We start from the raw sequence: 22,960 nt of genomic DNA, 5'->3' as shown, positions 1-22,960 counted from the left end.
CTACGGGTTCATCTTAGTCTGGTGACCCGACAAGAAAGTATGGAACCCAAGACCCTAAAATTCAGAATAATATCACTTGTAATTTCTACGGGAAAGTGGTCAAAGGGGGAGTTTCTCGTTTGAAACAACATTTTGTAGGAGGTTTTAGGGATGTTGTTGACTGCCCGGAATGTCCATCTCATGTACGGGAGGAGATGAAAACATTTATGGAGAAAAAAGAAATGGCGAAGGTGGAAAATATTATAAACTCAACTATCCACCTTGATGGCTATGATCTTGATGATGAGCAAGTGTGTGAAGAAGTAGGCGGTAGGAATATGACTCGACTTCAACGCAAAAGACCGCGGGCAAAAGGTGCTGTGGACTTACTCTTCTCTCGATATAAGGATAAGGGTGGAAGTGGTGGGAGTGGGAGACAAAAAACTATCAACGAAGTTTGTAACAAGGAGCTAAGGGAGAAAGTTTTTAGAAATATAGCAAGGTGGTTTTATGATGCGGGCATACCTTTCAATGCGGCCACCCATTATAGTTTCAACATAATGATTGAATTCATCAGACAATTTGGTCCAGGGATGAAACCGCCTAGTATGTATGAACTGAGCGTTCCTTTACTTCTTAAGGAAGTAAAAGATGTTGACAATCAGGTTGATGAGCACAAGAAAGAGTGGGCAAGCAAAGGGTGTTCTATTTTATCCGATGGATGGCGAGATTCAGTGGTCCAAAAGGATATTATTAATTTTGTGGTTAATTCTCCAAAGGGATCCGTGTTTGTGAGATCAATGGATGTTTCCGACGTCTCCAAATATGCATCTTTGTTGTTCAAGGTTCTTGATGCAATGGTGGAGGAAGTTGGAGAAGAGAATGTGATCCAAGTTGTAACCGATAATGCATCAGCTTACAAATCAGCGGGTACATTGTTAGAAGAGAAGTGGAAACATCTTTATTGGACTCCATGTGCGGTGCATTGCATAGATCTTATGTTGGAGGATATCGGGAAATAAATACCGAGAGTGAAGAGTTGCTTAAAGAGTGCAATGTTTGTAAATGGATACATTTACAACTTTGTTGGTCTTGTGAACTTAATGAGAAAATTTACAAACCAAAGGAACTTGCACATGCCCGCAATCGCTAGATTTGCTACATCGTTCATCACGCTTCTCCAATTTCACAAGCAAAGAAATAATTTGAGAAAAATGATCACTTCTCAAGAGTGGTTAGATTCCAAGTGGTTAGATGATCCAAAGGGGAAAAAGGTTGCATGTATCATATTAGATGAAATGTTTTGGAGGAATATTTTGTATACTTTAAAGTTAACAAGTCCTCTTGTTAGTGTCCTTAGAATGGTTGATGGTGAAAGAAAGCCGGCAATGGGTTACATCTATGCGGCCATGGCGAATGCTAAATCGACTATTGAAAAGGCTTTTAACTTGAAAAATGAACTCTATGTTAAAACTTTTGATATTATAGATAAAAGATGGGAATGTCAACTTCACAAGCCATTGCATGCCGCGGGACACTACTTAAACCCGTCTATCTTCTATGAGAATAAAATAGAAATTATGGAGAATGTAGAAGTTATCGATGGTTTACTTGAATGCATTGAAAGGTTGTCTCATGGAGGAGAAGAAGAACAAAAAAAGATCACCTCAGAACTTACTCGATATCAAAATGCTGAAGGGCTTTTTGGCAATAAAATGGCTATTAACCAAAGGACCAGCAAAGCTCCTAGTAATTACAAACATGCATGCTTTTATCTCATATATTACTAAATAATATTATGCATTGCATACTCACTTTTAAAATTGGCATATTTTAGCGGAGTGGTGGGCGTTATTTGGAGCTTCGACTCCTAATTTATGACGATTTGCTATACGAGTTCTTAGCCTCACTTGTAGCGCTACAAGTTGTGAAAGAAATTGGGGCATTTTCCAACACCTCCACACCAAGAAAAGAAATAGATTGGCACAAGAAAAATTGAATAATATGGTGTATGTGAAATTCAATCGTGCATTAGACCGTCGACATAAAAGTGAGGGAACCTCCAATCCAATCGAATAGGAAGACACAGATGATAGCAAATGAGTGGTTAATGGGGGAGAATGGAAGATGATGCTCAAGTTGATGATGATGATGATTTTGTTTTTGAAGGTGAAGATTTGAGATGGAGTGAAGTAAGCAAAGCTACTGAGCAAAAGAGCCCATTCATAATACTAGAGCATCAAATGTTAGAGCAAGGGATGACGGGTCCGGCCATCACAACGTGATAAAGGAAAACGACATGCTCTATATGATGAAAATGAGATTGAAGAAGATATCGGGGAGTATGATGATGAAAGAGATGGACATTTGGGTGGTACTTCTGATGATTTAATGATAATTGATTAGAAACTAGTAGTTAAGACTTAAGTGTATGTTTAACTTTTAAGTGTTTTGTTATGTCTAAGACTAAGTATGTTTTATTAATGTTTTGTTAATGTTTTGTTATTTTAAAGACTAAGTACGTTTATTAACGTTTTGTTATTTTAAAGATTAAGTATGTTTTATAAGTTTGTTATAAGTAGTTTTTATATGTATGATTATTTTATGGTACTTTTATACTAAGAGACGTCCAGTGTACGTGATGCGTGCACATCACGCATTGCGCATCACGCATCAGATTTTTGGACCAAAACGCATCAGAGCGCATTACAGAATTTAAAACCAAGGGCGCAAGTATAGCCCTATCAGTAAAGTAATTACGATCATTGAAGTTGTCCAAGATTGACGGATAAACGCAATCAATTAGACTAGAAATTGGGTCAGATGTGTTGTCAATTAAAAGATCCGGTGGTATTTCGATTGTTGCTTCTCTATCATTCGAACCACCAACATTTTCCTCACCCACATCCAAAAGCCATTTCACAATTTTTTTAATCTCCATCATTACATGAAACTATACAATCATGTATGTAAATGTATTAGGGAATGCATATACTATATTCTTTTTAAATTTGAATATGTAAATTTAATGACTGGTTTTTTAACGCGAGCAAATCAATTCTTCGTTATAGAGCTTTGTTGCCCCTATTACCATGAGCTTCAATAAAGTCACCCTATAATTAAAATTTTAGATACATAAGTGTTTTTTTTTTTTTTGAAAGGTAAACTTCAATAAAACCGCGACCGGCCCTCAAAACAAGGACCGACGCACAAACTACAACATATACAATGGGTTCACCATCCAATCCTTCCAAACAATCTTTTTAAACCTAGATCTTGACCTTAGCCAAATAAAGGACAAAGACTTAATAAACGCCACTAGCTCTCCAACTTTCGCACCTTTGTCTCTAAAGATCTTTTCATTCCTCACGTACCAAATAACCCACATGGAAACTATAACAATACCTTGAATAATCTTCTTTTCTTCCTTAATTCTTCTCCCATTCGCAAGCTTTAATAAAACTTTAACATCAAAAGCGAAAATAGGGTCTATCTTGCAGCAAGCACCAATCGCCGACCAAACCCCAAACGTAAAACCACATCCGGTATAAAGATGTAACGACGTCTCTTCTTCCGCTTCACACAATGCACATGAAACATCTTGGAGGTTGATATGTCTTCTTCGAAGAGCAGTGCAGGTCGGAATACGGTCCATCTCGAGCCGCCAAACAAAAATCTTAACCTTTAGAGGAACCCACGAAATCCATTTCATACAAAAATCCCTCTTTTGACACCTCCATTTAACCAATAATTTCTTGAAATCGACCACAGCAAAATCTCCATTATTATTCCCTTCCCATACCCAACGGTCGTCCGAATCAGTAAACACAAAACCGTTCAGTAGAGAAGTTATCTGATCAGCCTGCTCGAACTCAGCAGCATCCGACAAGCTCCTGTTCCACCTGCAGCAGAAAATTCCAGCCTCATTATCCCATGATTCAGCCACCGAAGCATATTTGTCCTTTGCCACACTAAACAAAGTTGGAAAGGCGTCTTTAAACTGCAAGTCCCCTCGCCATTTATCTATCCAGAAGCGAACCTCAGAACCATTGCCGACTACAGCTCGAAACTGGGACTTTACATTTCTGGATTGCAGAACCACTTTATTCAGCCATAACACCATCGCTTTCCAGCCTCCTGTTTACGAATTATTAACAGGAAGGATATGCCATTTTTTGTTTTTACCATGACAAACCTCTATCACTTTTCGCCATAGACAAACAACTTCATTCTTGTACCTCCAAACCTATTTAACCAGCAAAGCCATATTAACTTCTGCTAATTTAGAAATGCCCAAACCCCCTTCCCTCTTAGGAGTCGTAACAACATCCCAAGCGACCCAATGAATCTTCTTAATATTTTCGTCGGCCGCCCACAAAAAACACTTCATAATAATCTCCATATCTTCAATAACCTTGATCGGAGCCTTATATAGGGAAAAATAATATATGAGCAAGCTAGATAGAACCGATTTAATGAGCACAAGACGCCCACCAATAGATAAAGTTCTAGCCTTCCATAACTTTAGCCGAGATTTACATTTCTTTAGCACCGACTCCCAATTCCGGATTCGATTCATGTTCGCTCCAACTTTAATTCCAAGATAATCAAAAGGAAGAGACCCATGCTTACACCCACACACCTCAGAAAAAACCTTAAGCTCTTCTTCGGTACAATTAACACCAAAATAGTCGATTTGAACAAATTTATTTTTAATCCGGAGCATAAGTGGAAAACGCGAAGCAGCCGAATCATATTCTTGAAATTCCTCATTGAGCATTTCCCAACAAGAAGAGTATCATCCACGTAAAGCAAATGGAAGATATGAGGCCCGTTATTCCCAAGATGCAAACAATCAAACTCGCCAATAGCCACGACTTTATTAACAAGATTCGTAAACTCCTCTATTACAATAAGGAAAAGGAAAGGAGATAAGGGGTCGCCTTGTCTCAATCCTTTTTCACATTGAAACACGAAAGTAGGCGAGCCATTCACTAAAATAGAAGATCTAGTCGATTTCAAGACCCCTTCAATCCACATACACCACCGATCCGGGAAACCCATTTGTTTCAAAATAGAGATCAAGAAACACCAATCCACATTGTCATAAGCCTTCTCAAAATTGATCTTAAACATAAAAGCTTTCTCTCCTTTCCGCTTCAACCAAGACGCCATCTCATTAATAATAAGGGGACCATCAAGAATGAACCGGTCAGAAAGGAATCCACTCTGATTTTCAGAAATAATAAAACTCATAACCTTTTTAATACGATTCGATAAGATTTTGGAGATGACTTTTGACATGATGCCAATCAGTATAATGGGTCGATAATCTTTTAAATCAACCGGATTCTTAATCTTAGGGATAAGTGTAATAAAGGCCGCACTATACCCATAATTTATAGAACCCGTATCATAAAAAACCGCCATGATATTAAAGAAATCTTCTTAAAAAAAACGCCCAAAAGTGCTTCAGAAAAGAGAAGTTAAAATCGTCTGGGCCCGGGGCTCGATCACCTCCACAATCAAACACCGCTTGTTTAATCTCTTCTTTTGAAAAACCAGCTACAAGACCCTTTTTATCGCTTTCAGCCAAAACTTTCAGATTTTCACATTGTAATCTTGGCCTACCTGCAATATTAGAAGAAAACAAAGTCCGAAAAAATTGAAAAACATGCTTTTTTACAAGAGCCGGCTTCGTCACCCACTTCCCACCAATCGTTAAACCCGGAATGTTATTTTTGGCCTTTCTCCCATTAACTATACAATGAAAAAATGCCGAGTTCTCATCTCCACTAGCCGCCCAACGGACCCTAGACTTTTGCTTAATGTCTAAAACCCGCCGGTGTTCCATAAGATCAACGCCTTTTTTACATTCTTCATAAACCCACACCTCTTCCTCATCCAAATTTCTTTCTTCCATACATAATTCCATTTTAGCGATCTCGACCTTCATTTCTTTATATTCTGCTCCTTCTCGATCTTGTACATCCATCCACCAAGACTTCATGAACCCTTTTATATAAAAACAATGATTTTAAGATGAATGCCTAGTTATTAAAGGTACTTGTAGAAAGAAATAAGAGAACAATTTCCAATTATTAATAATTTAATATAGGCTAAATTACATTTTTCATCCTTTATGTTTATATTAGATTTCAGTGGTTGCCTTTAACTTAAAATGACATAAAACATACTTTATGTTTAAACTAATTGGCCAATTACAAAGTATCAAACCAACCTGATAGCTTCAGCTGAATCGTATAAGAACAGATTCGAGATGGCAAGTCTCAAAGAATTAAGATTTAGAATGACATGGGGTGGGGCGGTTTTTTGAATATTCACTGATTCAAAAAACAAAGTACGATAGTAAACTTTAAAAAAATTAACGAACAAAAAAATTAAGTGATGGATCATGCATAATAAAAAGTAAGGCGTGGCTTGACTTGGATAACTTCTCATTCCATAGATGTTGAGAACGATGGGTGATTCTTATATGGCGCCCAACTAGATCTTCATATGTCTCATGGGCTTTACTGGATGACGGGCATTGGTGCACTGAATTGGCGGCCTGGGTATTACATTGTGTGTGGCTTGTACGACCTGATATCGTATTATAATTCATATATTTGGTTTGCTAAATCATCCACATATCCCGTTAGAACTGTTCACAAACCATTGAAACCAACCAAATCGTCTAAACCGCTATAATTCTACTGGTTTGAGATCCAAACGGTTTGCGTCACACCCCAACCGATGGCGGAAACATCGTAGTGAGACGAACGAGATTGCTCGAGACTTCATAACACTATTTGCGACAATAATTAATTCAAAACCGATTTCATTTCATAATAATAATTGTCAATTACAACATGGAAATCAAAGTACAACATTGAAAGATAACGTGTGACAAAATTCAATAACAAGTACAGCATGAAAATCTAGCATTCCTAAGTGTGTTTCTAAGTCGTCCCTACTAGATTTCGTCATATCATCATCATCAACCTGCAACATGTTTAAAAGTATAGTTCAACAAACAAAACATTGGTGAGCACACAAGTTTATTATAGCATAAGTACGAAAAAACGGTTTAACCGAATCCACATGGCAAAAATAGTTTAACTAGATAATTGCATCATGGCATGCAATTTAACAAGTCAACCCTCTGATTACCGCATAAAATAAACTCAGCATGACCACAAGACTACGGGCGGTGCGTTACTCCTATAACGCTATACATGTTAAGGGGAGACTCGTACGAAGTTAATAGGGTACTGGAGCCAGGGGTTCCCTCCTTCAACCTTTTTTTAAGTATACAAAACAAGTCCCACGTATTTAACCATGTATGATGGATCGTTTGTGTTTGCATAAAGTATAAGTGCGATTGTGATTTTAATAGATTAAACATATGCACCAAAAAGTGTAAAACGTAAAAAAAGGGCGTTCGAGTGTACTCACGGTTTTGCAAAGTTTTCCTTTGAAATTCCGTGAAGAGTTTGAGAGTTGGAGGATGGAACATCGAGGTCACCTTACATGGGGTAAATGAAGGCATGTGAGTAACGGAATTAAACGGAAGATTCAGATTGGAATTTAAAGTACAAAAGTATATATATGCACTCGTCTTGACATTAAGTTGTATTTGATTTCATGGATCCTAGTTTGCCCATTAGAATAAAAAACGAGAGACTTAGAATCGTAGATAAAGTAGCCTAAGTTTATGACGAATAATCATCAGTTGATTATCATCATAAATTCAGCCATGTTTATATATATATATATATATATATAGTTATAATAATCCTAAGCTAAGTCAATCATATGTATACTAACTAATACATCATCAAGTAGCCAAGTAAGTCCTACCCCGGGTGAGCCAATATAACATGGAAAGAGTTAACTAAGTGTTGGAGGCTAGACGAGGTTATGTTACTTTGATACTAGAAAGCTACTTGGTTTGGCCAATTCGACCCAATCCGTAACTTAGAACCATGAATACTCATTTATTGACACAACTCTAGGGGTGGTAGGATGCAATATAACAAACTACAGGGTCCAAAACCGCAACAAATCCAGATAAAACTTAAAACAATCACACCTCCCGCCTGGCATACTTTTTTTTTTTTTTTGAACGGCAAATTTGGATCACTGACGGACCACTGGAGTATCATCGTGCCACCAGCAGAACCACCCGATCATATCCATCTCCACTAGGCAATATAATGCCTATACACCAATTCAGGAGGAAACCCAATAAATCTGGGAAAAACCCCCTTTGTGGGAATCGAACCCATGATCTAATGGTCATAAGCCTTATCCCACCACCAAAATACCACTAGGCTATAATGCCATGGTTTTTTTTTTTTTCGAAGTTTTTACGAGCCAAGCTTTGACTTTTCAGCTCGAAAAAATAATCGAGCCGAGATGGCTCAATTAAGTTCGAGCTTGGTAGATAAACCATTGCGTTTGGAAATTTTATTAGACAATATTTAGAACAAACTGGTGTGAACCTATAGGTAAAATCTAAAATGTAGCTGTATAAAAGAAGTCACAACAGTACAACAAAAAATGTTTGCATTTTCAGCCCAAGCATTGTCGACCTACCCGGAAATTTTTGTGTTCGGTTCTATCACGTATGTTGCTTTTGCAGTTGAAAATACTATAATATTGTTATAGATAATATTTAACTCGTTAACTTTTAAATACTAAAATATAAGGGTAAGTTAATGTACAAAGTATAAAAAGTAATTACGCATAAAGGAACTCAAAATTACGCATGAAAGAAATAACAAATGAAAATTAAGCTTCCTTTTTAAACGTTGTGCGTTAACAACCCTCTGTATGTAAACCTTTTACCTAAAATATAATATATACTCATCATCGCTAGTCAGATTTGTTCAATTATTTCTCTAATTTCTTCAATACTCAAACCCATTGCTCAACTTGCATCATGAAATCGCATCGCTCGATACAATCTCATCATTGCCGTATCATGTGATGCGCGTATTTTAAAACCAAGCTTTTAGGTTTTTTTTTTTTTTTTTTTTTTTTTTTTTTTTTTTTTCTTTTCTTCAAGGAGTAGAACTAGAAGAGCATCCCGCCTGGCATACTAATTTCCCAATTTCAAATCACCATTACACATCTACTATCAATCTAGGGTTTCAAATTCATCACAAAAACCCCCAAATTGATGCAATCGCAGGCCTCAAAACCTGTCGATCCGTTTCACGGAAGGTCTATTCTCTCTCTACATCCTCGAACGTTCGAAGATTCCAAACTCTCGTTGAAATCGAACGCTTTAGAAGCAATTCACCAGCATATGAGTGCAATGGTAACTGTTTAAGCTTATTCGCTACTTATTCTGTTAGTTTTGTGCGTTATTTGTTGATAATTTGTGGATATTGTTGTGTAGGATTGAGTAATTTTGGTTTATAGGGTTTTGGTTAGGGTTTTAGGGTTTGGAGATGTTAGATTTAGCATGAGGTTTGATTTGGATGTGATAAGGTAATGATTTTGAGGTGTAGATTGCCATGGTTTGGTGTGTACAGATTGTATTTGTGGATTTGTGTGAAAAAATGTATACGTATAGGTGTGGATTTATGCTTATGTTTATGTTTATGTTTATACATACACAGACATGCACATGTGTTTTGATGTGATTGTTAAGTACGATCGACGTTAGAGCTTGAAAAGTTATATTTACATGTAGTAGTTCCACTCTGAGAAGTGAGAACAAGCTAAGGGGGTGTTTGTTTTTTCTTCAAACATCTTCAAGGGAACTATTGTCTGCAGGCGCGCAGACGTTTCCCTTGAAGACTGTTTGTTTTTTTTTTTAAACAGATCTGAAAATGGCTTATTTCATCTTAAAACAAAAGCTATAAACCCTTGCTTCAAACATCTTCACACAACTCCTTCAAACATCATGCTACCAACATCTCCAGCATACTCCTCTTCTTCTCAATTCCACACAAAACCATGAAGGCCTTTTTCAGAGGAAGCTACGACGCCGGCCGTCGCCTCCGTCTGCCACCACCACCGCACCTTCACCCACCACCGCTCCCTCTCCTTTCACCCCCTCAACCACCACCACCCATTGATTAGAATAAACTCATTTCTGTTGTGTGAACCAGCAATCAGTCTTCCATGGGTATCCATTGAACACACACTAATTCACACACTCATACAAAACATGAACCCACTTGAAACCTTGAATGCAATCTGCAAAAACCCTTGAAGGCGTAACCCACATTGAAAAAAAAAACACAATAGAATAAAACCCCAAATTGTTATTAGTATTATTATAACAAAGTGGTGAGATTATTATAATAATGAAACGAAGATTTGGGTACCAGTAAAGATTGAAGGCGTAAGATTTGTAAGTGGTGGCCAGCTGGATGTACGGCGGTGGTTTACAGTGGGGAGAGGGGTAAAATCAATCATTATGGTATTTTTGGTTGAATCTTGAAGATGACGGTGGTGGGGCTTCAGACCGGTATCAACTTATAAAAACAAACAGTCTTATATTTTCAGCTTGTAGATCTTCAGACCACATCTTCAGTTGCAGACATAAAAACAGATGAAATCAGCTTGCAGACAATTTATGTCTGCAAAAACAAACAGCACCTAAGTTATATCAGGGTTTGATTGCTTAGAGCTATATCTCGATTCTCGCCTCAAGATGTTCTATATAGACTTTACCGGCGTTTTTTATTTGTTTATGGTTTAGATATCTTGGTTAGGACATCTTTATAAGTATAGTTTAGCTAAGTAATCGTTATACTGTTTGTGAAAGTTTCTACTCTGGCATTTCGTGTCTAATGAGGGCCTTTTAACTTCCAGTTAACCCAATGTTTTAGTTGCGGGGGAGATTAACAAAACACTTGCTGTAATCTTTTTGAGAATTTATTATGTGGAACGTAGATGAAGAGACAGTGTAAAAAAAGAAATGTGGCTAGCTAGCAAACTAGCAAAGAATTATGTATCAGGCGATAACCATGCTGTGAATGAAATCTGATACATAAATCAGTTAATGGAAGATCAATGCATTTAATGCGTCACGTAGTTATATATAGGGATGAGCAAATACCGATACCGTCCCGATCCCGAATTTTGTGTAAACTTGGTACCGATACCGAAATATGTCGGTACTGTACAGTATCGGTATTTTGATGGTAAAATTCGGTATTTTACCGATACCGATACCGAAAATGCCAAAAAGTGGATACCGTTTCCGGTACCGAAAAAATTCGGGATCGGTATTTCTGGATCGGGATCGGGACGGTATTTTATACCAATTGCTCATCCCTAGTTATATAGGAAATCTTTGAGTCAATGCTGACTGGGCTGAGGGTTTTTAACAATTTTTAATCTTTTTTGACTTTGTTTTCGATATGGAGGGAGTACTAAATATTACAAGAGATTGAAGTAAAATTGAAACTGCTGTAGCGGGTAGAATATAGTCTGAATTATCAGGTGATACTGAGCTTACTAATGCTGTTCTCTGTTTAAGGTATTACAAAACCCTGACAAGCATTTTGAGGAAGCAAAATCAGTTATAGATAGTGTTTCAGGATTCCTGAACACTAACGAAAACTCTGAAGATAATATGAAGGAGAATGAAAACCCTCAAAAGAATAGACCAGCTTTGTCCCGGAAGCGTGCTAAGTTCTCAATGAAGCCTGATACAAGGTAAAGATTATACATACTTACTTTGTTATGCTCTCACATGAATAGGGTCGGCTGTTTGAAATCAGTATGTATGTAACATAGTTGTTAATAGCGACCGCGCTTTATGGCGATGCGACTATGTGTCGCTATGTTGGTTATGGCGATGAATAGCGAACTTAGCGACAGCTGGTTTTTTTTTTAATGTCGTCTGGGATTTTTAATACAAAAAATGCATAATCTGGTTAAAAAACTCATTTATGGCGATGCGACTATGTGTCGCTTTATGGCCCGGGGTTTTCGGAGCTGCATTCGTGTGGGCATGCACGAGTTCAATTAAATTCCAGTGCAGAAACTTACCGAACGAGATATTCTGTTCATGTTCGTTCGTTAAGGAAATGAACTTGTTCGTTTTGTATGTTAATTTTAGGTACCGAACGCAAACGAACGTTCATGAACACAAACAAACACAAACTAATGTTCATGAACACAAACAAGCGTTCATGAACACCATTCATGCTTATAAGATATTTTATTTGTCGGAATTGTGAAGTAGTTAAATAAAACATAAAAATTAAAAAGACTAATGAACTATCGACACAAATGAACATTAACGAACACGTTCCCGATTGTTCACGAACATAAATGAACAAACACGACCTGTGTTCATGTTCATTCATTTAACTAAACGAACGAAATTTCTTGTTCGTGTTCGTTCATTTCCCGTCGGACGGTTCACGAACTGTTTACTAAAAGTTCAGTTCGTTTGCAGAATTGCAGCCCTAATGCCATTTGTTTTCACCAATAAAGTATGCTACTACTTTTAATATCTTTCAAAGTATGTTGCAATTTATTATTAGAACGTGTACAATATCTTGCCAGTTCAGTTAACTCTACATAAGTACACATATATTTAGTTTAGAAATTTGGATTGTGCTTAATGTGCTATACTATTGACAGCCAGTCTTCGACAATTCTCGAACCGACTTTTCAAATGGATCAGCTGCATGACCCTGCAGATTTTTTTGCAGCCTATGAGAAGTTCGAAAGTACATTACTCTTCTCTAATCTTTGTGATTCAATGTTAATTGATGTTAGATAGTGTGACACTGTTACACCACTAATCTATACCATTTTAAAATTAATTTCCAGACACCCGTAAAGAATTGAAGAAACAGAGAGGTGAAGATCCAAATGAGCCCCAAATTCCCACTACTGCCAGACAACGTCGTCCTGAAATACCACGGTATTATTGCAAATTTTTTATTTTACTGAATTGTGTTCTTTTTAAATTCTAATGGTGTAAAGTTAATCATACTTTAGGAGAAAAACGAGTTATCAGCATCATGTATACTCCAGTCAGCCTGAAAATGATGTGTTATCTTCTCAAGAAGCACTGCAAGATACTGTTGAAAGTCAACCTATACATGATTCTCAACATGAAGCAGTCACACCCAACAATCAACCCAAGGAAAAAGAAGTAGCCGGTGAGCTTATGCCTTTGAAGTTCAATTAGGGCTGTGATCGAGCCGGGTTGAGTTGAGCTAGGTTAACCTCCAGCTCGAACTTAAACGAGCCAGCTCGGCTCGTCTTGTTTATTTTATTGAGCTGAAGAGTCGAGCTCGGCTCGTAAAATGTTCGAGCCAACTCGAGCCTAACCGTGCTGGTTTGTTAATTTTTTTTAACAAATGTTGTTAACATAAAAAAAAAATAGAAATTACACATACATTTACATGTATTATTTACATTTTTCTAATATTTTAAAGATTGAAAGAGGAAAGACATATTAAAAGTATTATATGTATAATTTTTGTTTTTTCCCGTATTTTTATATGTTATTGATTAATTAAACTTAAAATGCCAACACTTCCACCCCTCCAACATATTTTTTCTTTTAATACATTTAAAAATAAAATTAATCTATATAAAATAGAATAATTCGAGCCGGCTCACGAGCCAAGTCAGGCCTAGCTCAAGCTCGGCTTGTTTACAGATCGAGCTGAGCCTGCTCGTTTACAATCAGGCGTTTTTTATATATTATGTGCAAATGATACAAATTGAATGGTAAAAGCTCGTTAAGACTTAAAAGTGAATTGAGATCATAATATAATGGTATATCTTCTAGTTAACTTTAGGAAATTAAAGTAATATATTCAAAAAGCTCTTTTATTTATGAATATTTTCTGTTGAACTCATATACTGTGTAATTTACTGGATTGTTTGTTCCTTTATGTTGTGTCAACAGGCTCAGTAACCAAGGCTGAGGACAGAGACAAGCTTTTCGATGATTTAATGTCTAGTAACATCGCGGATTTAGACGGAAATGAAGCACTGTCCTATTTGCAAAATCGTTTGAACATCAAACCTGTTTCGATAAACAAATTACAACTTCCTAACTTCCATGATATTCCTACAGTCAACCTTTTATCATCAGTCAACTCGATAAAAGACCAGAACATATTACCCGATACACGCGCTTTATCGGATAATTTAAATGAGATCACACCAGCGAAACAGAAGAAGTTACCTGACCAACTGTTTAATCCTCTATCTTCTTCTCCCACACCACCTAAAAGTCCGTTTTTCGCTATTTCGACGTTTGGAAAACTTATGTCGAAATCGATTGAAAAATCGGTTGATCCGTTCTCGTCCCGTGATATAGATTTGTTTCCCACCACCAAAACTTCTGAAGTCGTTAGTGGGCCCGCAACTCATGCCAGCAAGGACAAGGAATTTTCGTTTTCTGCCAACAAGGACAATCTCTCGGAACTTCTAATCGGCATTGAAGACCGTGAGCAGCACGATAATGTGGAAGAAATGGATGATGACATACATGGAAATGTAAGGTTTCTCATACCACGTTTAGATATTGCAATTGACCCGATTACTTATATATGGATCTTTGATAGGGGTGTGAATTTCTGACACAACCCGAAAACACGATACGAACCCAACACGAACCTAACGGGTTTGTGTCAACGCGGTCGAGTTGGCAGGTTGACCCATTTAACCCGTTTTTATTATATTTGAATTTTATACAATATGTTTTATGTCATAAATTAAATTGGGTCTCTATTTTATGCCATTATTAGAACTTAAAAAGGAGAAATTGACATAAGATTTTATAATTAAAATGCGAGTAGTAATATTTTAATTTCAGTATATTAATTTACGAAAAAAAATTAAAAGTAAAATAAAATCAGGTTGAACGGGTCGTGTTTGGGTCAACCCACGAATATTCGGGTTCATATGTATGACACGATTTTTGGGTTCAGGTCGTGTTCGGGTTCATCTAAATTTTTCGGGTTCGGCTCGGGTTGAACCTGCCAACCCGCGAACACGACCCGTTTAGCACTCTTTGATTCAGGTTATGTTTTTTTTAAGTCTCTAATGGAACGGATCTAAAGTCATCCAAATTGTATTATATTCAATCATTCTCTTCAATATCTTTTATCATTGATACAATAGAACTTTTTTTTTCAAATCATGTTTCCGCTAAAATAAAAAAGAACCCAATCATTTTTTGGACAAAAGGTGTTTCGCGTCAACCTAATTTGGCCCATTATGTTTTGACTCGCATAAAACTATCATTATATCATTGTAGTTCACAAGTTTAGCATTGAATACCATGGATTCCGACAACATGCAGGCTGAAGACATGGTGGAGAAACCCGCATCTCCTACAAAACTTAACTTAAACGTTGAAGATGTTACAGATAATCTTCACTGTGAACAAGATAAAGGGGAAAATGAGAATGTAAGTTCTGTTTATTTGCTTCACAAGTCACAACAGTCATTTGTGTAGAAGTGGTGAAACGGGCTGAGTAACGGGTCAACGCTTATATCGGTCCAAACGAGTAATTTTAATTGTGGGTCAATGTAGTACATAAAATTGGTTGACCACTTAGCTACAGTAACTTTGACCCTGTATTCTTTTTTTAACCTCACCCCTCTCAACTTTCAAATATCGACAGTTACACTCCCTCAACTTTCTAAAAACTTTGTGAAATGTCATTTTGACTTCTCTCGAGTTTTACGTGCTTATATATATGTACGCGATGGTATAAATTCAAGTTGGTTTATGTTTTGACGTAGTTTTTTTTTTCAAAAAATGAGTCATTTTAAATATAATACGTTTTCATTAGACTATATAAATTTGAGTTACTTTACGTTTCATGAGTCATGCCAGATATATGCTTTTTGGTGCTTATTTTTATTTGCATTTTTAGTTGGTCTACGTTTTTACATTTATGTACGTGTCGGTACAAATTCAAGTTGGTTTACGTTTCGATGTATTGACATTTTGAACCCCACAAGTTGTATGTGCTTTTTATGTACGTGTCGGTATAAATTCAAGTTTACGTTTTGACGTATTTTTTTTAGAATGAGTCATGTCAAATATAATATGTTTTTGTGCTTATTTTTTAGAGTTAATTACTGTTTTCGTCCCTGTGGTTTGTCAAAAATCACTATTTCAATCCATTAGTTTAAAAATTACGATTTCAGTCCTTGTGGTTTCACTTTCGTAACCATTTCAGTCCCTGTGGTTTCACTTGCGTAACCATTTCAATACATTTATTCTGTTAGTACAGGGACTGAAATGGTTATGAGGTGGACTGAAATGGTTACGAAAGTGAATCCACAGGGACTGAAATCACAATTTTTAAACTAATGGACTGAAATAGTGATTTTTGACAAACCACAGGGACGAAAACAGTAATTAACTCTTTTTTTTACGTTTTCAGTTGGTCGATATGTCAAATATAATACGTCTGATAGATGAGCAATTGCAAAAGAATTTTGCACGCTCAATCACGTTAAAAAAACCGATCCCCCGACGCGGGGAATTAATTCTAGTTATAACAAATTTTTTTTTTGGTTTTCTAAATAGTTATTATATTAAATTGTGATTACAAAAACTATATTCTCAAAATATTCCATTTAAACAGAACAACTTTGGGTTTCACAAGTATTTGAATACACATTAGGTGACTTGTGACCTGTGTTCCACCTGCTCGGCCCATTTTTAGTATTTTTTTTTTTACTTTACGTGTTTGACTCATTATTCATAAATACAACCTGAGTTGACCTGTGTTTATATAACGAGCTGACATTATCACCTCTAGTTTTGAGGATTGATACAAAATCGAGTTATCGACTCTAACTGTCCCATCTGTTGACATAACAGATTGAAGATGCAACAGAGAAGGTGGTGCCAACCTGTCCACCAGAAGAAAATGTTGAGATCACTACAGCACAAGAATCAGAAAGCAATTGTTTCCGTTCAGGTTTTTGTTATTTTTACTCTTTTTTTTTTTTTTTGCTAAGTATGTCTTCTACATTGCGCAAAGGTTTTTAAGAGTAAAATGGCATTTTCGTCCTTGAAGTTTGACCAGTCTTGTGACTTTCGTCCAAAGGTTTGTTTTTGGATCCAAAAGGTTTTAAATCTTGCCACTTTCATTCAGCTCGTTAACTCCATCCATATCTCCGTTAGCTTAGGGGTATTTTCTCCTTATTTGTTAACTTAAAGGGCAATTCGGTCTTTTGAATGCTTGTACATTATGCTAAAAACCTGTACATAAAGTGAAAAAGATGGAATTGCCCGTTAAGTTGACAAAAAAGATGAAAATACCCCTGACTTAACAATAAAAGTGGATGGAGTTAACGAGCCGGATGAAAATGACACGATTTTAAATCTTTTGGATCCAGGTGCGGAAAAACAAACCTTTGGACGAAAGTTGCAAAACTGGCCAAGCCTCGGGGTCGAAAATGGCACTTTACCCTTGAAAACCCTCCGCGAGGCTTTGATGTATCCGTAAGTGCTATTCAAAAAAAAAAAAAAAAAAACATTTTCCTTCATTTTTGTTCTCTTTTCGGATGGTAATGTTTAGCCTTCATATGATATTCCGATCAAAGGTGCATTTTTGACACATTTACTTATGGATGGGTTGTGTTTTATCTTAAATGAAGTGAACAAAAGTATATTCTAATATATAAACCGTTCAAATGAGGCGAATGGGTTGAAAGTTGGTAGAGGTCTTTTTATTGCATACAAATTAGTGTTTACTATGCTTTAGATTTTTATTGCGATTATAGTGACACGTTAATATATACTACAATGCAATTTTGATTACTTTTTTCAGTTCAAACGGATGATACTTCTTTCAACGTTCCCGATGCAAGTCTACCTGTTCGAAATCCTGATATTGTTCCCGAACAACAAAACGAGGTGTGTTTTTACTTTTTGGAATCATTTTTTTTCTTTATCAACAAATATTAGTAGCTGTGATTTAAAAATGTATAACATGAACTTTAGTCTTTCTTGATGCAATAGTTCTTTACACTCCCTGGCAAGACTAAGGTCATCTATAGCTCTTTTATCTTCAAGTATCGAGATAATTAACTCCAAATCTTTTTTTACTAAAAAGATTATATATGCATTTATTTACGAGCTAAAGATAACGTATTTCATTTACGATTTTTGTAGCAATCCTACCTTTCAGTTGATCACAGTTGTTTTGGTCAAAGACTGTCTAATTTATTCATTATATATATATGCTTTTTTTAGTATTTTAGCAAAAACTTAAGCAGCTATAATACTGACTAATAACAGTTATATAAATGGATATCAAATGTAAGTTAAATATCACAATTGTCAATAGGCTCATTTTAAAAGTCTTAAAGAGAAGTTTATAATGATACCTTTTATATATAATAATAATAATAATATTGAGTTTTATTGTAGATATTTAATAAACTATACAAAATAGTCAACACATGACACATGTAATAATATAACCTTTTTCATACTACAAACCTAATTTATCAAGAAATTAACTCTCTCAAAAATACAGGAACCCCCGAAGACATCAATGAATAAGAGAAAGAAGACAAGAGCAATTAAGATTGATACGAAAAAGAAGCGCCATAGCCTAGCAGGTATTTTTTTTGTTCATTTATTGATGCATTTTTTCGTTTAATTTATGGGTTTATGTTAATTTTAAGTTTTTAATTGACTGACTTTTTTTTTTATTTTACCAATTAAATCTCTAAACTTTTATTTTTCCTATTCAGACATAGATTGCATGATCTGATTTTTGAATTAGGCAAAAAACTTTGGGTACCGGTAAAAAACGTTTAACTGTTTTATGATTTATCCATGTTTGGATAATGCATATATTTCAAACTTTGAGGACTTCATTTTGTATTTTGGTGAAAGTTGGTTAATTATATTTAGAGTTAATTGCCCGGATGGTCCCTGTGGTTTCACGTTTAGTCCCCACCTTTTGGAAATAGCAGGTATGCTCCCTATGGTTTGCCATTTTGTTACTCGGATAGTCCCCTGACATTTACTCAGGGGACTATCCGAGTAACAAAATGACAAACCATAGGGAGCATCCCTGCTATTTTCAAACTAACTGACATCTACTCAGGGGACTATCCGAGTAACAAAATAACAAACCATAGGGAGCATACCTGCTATTTTCAATAGGTGGGGACTAAACGTGAAAAAATGTGAAACCACAGGGACCATCCGAGCAATAGTAACAAAATAACAAACCATAGGGAGCATACCTGCTATTTAGTCCCTGTGAAACCACAGGGACTAAACATAAGTTTTATAGTTTTCTAATAGAGTAAAGTACACAGATGGTCCGTGTGATTTACCAAAATTTTGGATTTGGTCTCTATCTTTCCAAAAGTACACGGATGGTCCATGTGGTTAAACCAGACTAAACCACAGGGACCATATATGTACTTATGGAAAAAGTGAGGGACTAAATGCGTCCAAAGTGCAAACCACAAGGACCATCTGTGTACTTTTAAAAAACTAGGGACTAAACCCAAAAATTTGGTAAACCACAGGGACCATCCCTGTACTTTACTAATTCTAATAATATGAAACGTTTATTTATTTTATTTGCAGAGGGCGGGTCTGCTTGGACAGCTGGCGTAAGAAGAAGTAACAGAATTAAAACTAAACCCTTGGAATACTGGAGGGGCGAAAGGCTCTTGTATGCACGAGTCCATAACAGTAAGAGCTTCATTCTGACAATAAATGTTCACTTTCGACCTTGAACGTGATCCATTACGATTCGACACCCCTAACTATAATTCTATTATTAATATATATGAACTTTTGCAGGTTTGCCAACGGTTATCGGTGTGAAGTACATCACTCCTACCGACAGCAACAGCAACGGGAAACCTGGTTTTAAGGTTGAATCTTTTGTAGCGGACGAGTACAAAGATCTTGTTGACTTGACTTCGTTGCATTAGCATTTTCTTGTAAGCTTTGTTTCTGTTGGAGATATGTGTACAACGTAATCCGGTCATTTAAGAATACGTATGTAGTGTACATGCGTCTGTATTAGTTAGTTCAATCGACCTTTTTATATTATGTTTGTAAGGTTTAGTGTGATTAGAAATCCTTGCAGCTGGACTGAATTGGCTTATGTTTTATGTCGTTAAACCAACAGTTTAAAAGGAAACGAATCGCATGGGTTGAATGTGAGTCGTATGAATATTATATTATATTATACATTATACAATTATACATTATACATTATACAATTATACATTATACATTATACATTATACAATTATATATATAGCAGCTGAATGAATAGTGATTTGTTGTAATTGAGTCATATAGGCGGTTAACCAATCAGTGGATGCCACTTGACATTCACTAACAGATCTTTTTTTATTTCAACATACGCTAATTTGACTATATTATATACATGTACGGAAACATAACCCGAATGTGCATTACCAACTGTTCAAAAACTTGTTTTCTGGTAAACTTTTCCAAAAGATTTGCGCATTCTAAAGTGATCATTAAAATCCTAAACACAAATCATTTACGGCTGATTTCCTTGATTCTTAATTGTTTGTAAGGATGTAAGGGGTGCTCACCTAAGAGGTGAGTCCCCTCTCTTACGCCCAACCAATCAATCAGTGCCACGTCAACTCCCCTCTTAAACTCCCCTAACACCCCATTTTGATGGCGGCACTCACCTCTTAGGGGAGTTGGGTTTTTTTTTTTTTTTTTCTTTTTTTTTTTTGTAAAATTATGCATGTTTACAAATTAAAAAAATATTAATAAAAATAAAAATTAAATAAAAGACATTTCATTAAATTAAAAAAAAAAAATACATTCAAACTAGAAAAAAAAATACATTCAAACTAGAAAAATATAGAAACAAACTACTCGTCGTCCGAATCAACTTCAAGGTGAGGCAGATCTAAACTTCCGAGATGCTCAACGAGATCGTGTTTTAGTCTCCAATGCGTGTCTTCGTCAATGAGCTCCGTATAAGCTGTATCATCGAAGACGGGTTCGACTGGAGGATCTTGAATATGTACCGGTGCTATCGCCCTTCCGTCGTCTTTTATAATCATGTTGTGTAAAATAAGGCACGTATACACGATGGACCTTATCTTTCTCACCGTTTTCGAACGCATTGGACGATTTAGTATTCCCCACTTCGACTTTAACACACCAAACGCCCGTTCCACATCTTTTCTTGCGGCCTCGTGTTGCCTCTTGAACTTTTTTTCATTCGGGTCATGTGGATATGGAAAAGACTTCACAAACACGGACCAGGTAGGGTAGATCCCATCAGTAAGATAATACCCGCGTTTGTATAAGTGGTTGTTCACTTGAAATGGACAATTTGGCGCCGTTCCGTTTCGTTGAGCAAGGAATAATGGAGATTGTTGCAGCACGTTGATGTCGTTTTGTGAACCCGCCGGGCCACAAAAAGCATGCCAAATCCACAAATCTTGAGACGCCACCGCTTCTAACATAACCGTCGGGTATTGATGATAGCCTCTCATGTATTGTCCACGCAATTCTGTGGGGCACATTCTCCAGACGAAGTGTGTACAATCCAGACTACCCAACATACCAGGTAGGTGATGCCTCTCCTCATGAGCCTGATACAATAGCGCGACGTCGTGGCTCGTTGGTCTACGTAGGAATTCACCGCCATACCTTTTACAGACCGTCTCGCAGAAATATTCAAGGCACTCACGAGAGGTCCTTTCAGACATATTTAAATACTCGTCCCCCTCGTCTGGTGGGTTACCGGTTGCAAGTTGTTTAATTGCCGAAGTAACCTTTTGCAACGGTGTGAAACTTTTCTTCATTCTCCCGTCTAAGCCTTCTTTAAACCACTCGTCATACACTTCCACGTCACTAACAATTTTTAGGAACAAAGACTTGAACATACGAAATCTGTGACGAAAAGTATCGTCATTAAATTTTGGATTTTCATCAAAATAATCAGCCATGAGTGTCTCATGGCCCCCCCTCACGATCTCGACGGACATAATTTTTTTTACTAGACGATGCCGTGTCTAGTAGCTCCGCTTGTTGGATGAGATTTTGGAAGAAAATTAAGCTACTATCGCTTGACGATGCATCTCCATCGTCGGGAAAGTCGGGTAGGGTAGAAAGAAACGGAAGCTTGGAATCCATTTTGTATTTGAAAGATTTGAGTTTGAGAGTTTTGGTGTGAGTTTGAGAGTGGTAAGTACGGTAAAAAAATTGATTTAGGTTGGTTAGATATATATTGTTTAAAAAAGTTGAATTTTTTTTTTAATAAAAACGACCGTTGTCAAACGGTCTTCTTTCGAAAATCGTGCCAAAGCAAGCGGCAAGTCCACGCCGATCGACCCCCCCAATTCGGGTCCCCGCTTTGATGGCGGCGGTGTTCCCGATCGGGGACAAGGGTCACCGCAACCCCACCCCGCGAACGCCCCGTACACCCTAAACATTCAAGCTGCTTAAATTTAACCTTTTACTTGAAGACTTTAGCACATGAAATGCCCGACAAGCACATGGTCGATTAATGCTCAAATCACCAACTTCCCACCATGGTTTAGGACCGAAACGACGCAACACTCCAGGTCAACCTTCCAATATTTATAACAAGATTAACATTAAACCACATGTTAGAGATGCACAAAACGGGGTTTTTCAAGAACCGGGTAGGAACCGGTTCTGTGTTTGGTTAACAAAGTCAAGAACCAAGTCAGTTCCAGGTACGTTCGGGTTTTTACCGGGTTGGCCGGGTTTTGGCTGGTTCAGGTCCAGATTTTGACCAGGTAGAAGTGGAACTGGTTCGATTCCACTGGGTCGGGTCGGGTCTGGTTCGGTTCTTTTTCCAACCCTGGGTCTGGAACTAGTATGTACCCTTCGAGTAGGGTAGGAACCGGTTTTTTTGCGCACCTTAAGACCAATGTCATGATCCAATTAGACTCGTAAGTTTCCCGGTTTTCACATTAAAGAAAACTACCGATGAGCTGACGC

At 36.8% G+C, this 22,960-nt stretch overlaps 2 protein-coding genes across 3 annotated transcripts; both read left to right on the top strand.

Moving 5' to 3' along the window:
- Window positions 1-1,115: 1,115 nt before the first annotated feature.
- Window positions 1,116-1,978, top strand: LOC110885413. Its single transcript, XM_022133106.1, has 2 exons — window positions 1,116-1,697; window positions 1,817-1,978. Exons 1-2 carry the CDS (start codon window positions 1,116-1,118, stop codon window positions 1,976-1,978), a joined length of 744 nt encoding a protein of 247 aa, XP_021988798.1.
- Window positions 1,979-9,001: 7,023 nt separating this feature from the next.
- LOC110909629 (centromere protein C) lies at window positions 9,002-20,175 on the top strand. Of its 2 annotated transcripts, none has more exons than XM_022154484.2 (12): window positions 9,002-9,307; window positions 11,486-11,664; window positions 12,601-12,689; window positions 12,793-12,886; window positions 12,964-13,127; window positions 13,886-14,481; window positions 15,245-15,397; window positions 16,829-16,928; window positions 17,784-17,869; window positions 18,495-18,579; window positions 19,568-19,675; window positions 19,787-20,175. In XM_022154484.2, the coding sequence occupies exons 1-12, from the start codon at window positions 9,167-9,169 to the stop codon at window positions 19,918-19,920; spliced, it is 1,929 nt and encodes a 642-aa protein (XP_022010176.1). In that variant the 5' UTR covers window positions 9,002-9,166; the 3' UTR covers window positions 19,921-20,175. The 2 variants fall into 2 exon arrangements, with proteins under 2 accessions (XP_022010176.1, XP_022010181.1); XM_022154489.2 differs by having other exon boundaries at window positions 9,005-9,307; window positions 15,290-15,397.
- Window positions 20,176-22,960: the final 2,785 nt, after the last annotated feature.

Source organism: Helianthus annuus, chromosome 2, assembly GCF_002127325.2.
Source record: "Helianthus annuus cultivar XRQ/B chromosome 2, HanXRQr2.0-SUNRISE, whole genome shotgun sequence".
Taxonomy (NCBI): domain Eukaryota; kingdom Viridiplantae; phylum Streptophyta; class Magnoliopsida; order Asterales; family Asteraceae; genus Helianthus; species Helianthus annuus.
This window is presented reverse-complemented; position numbering and strand designations above follow the sequence as displayed.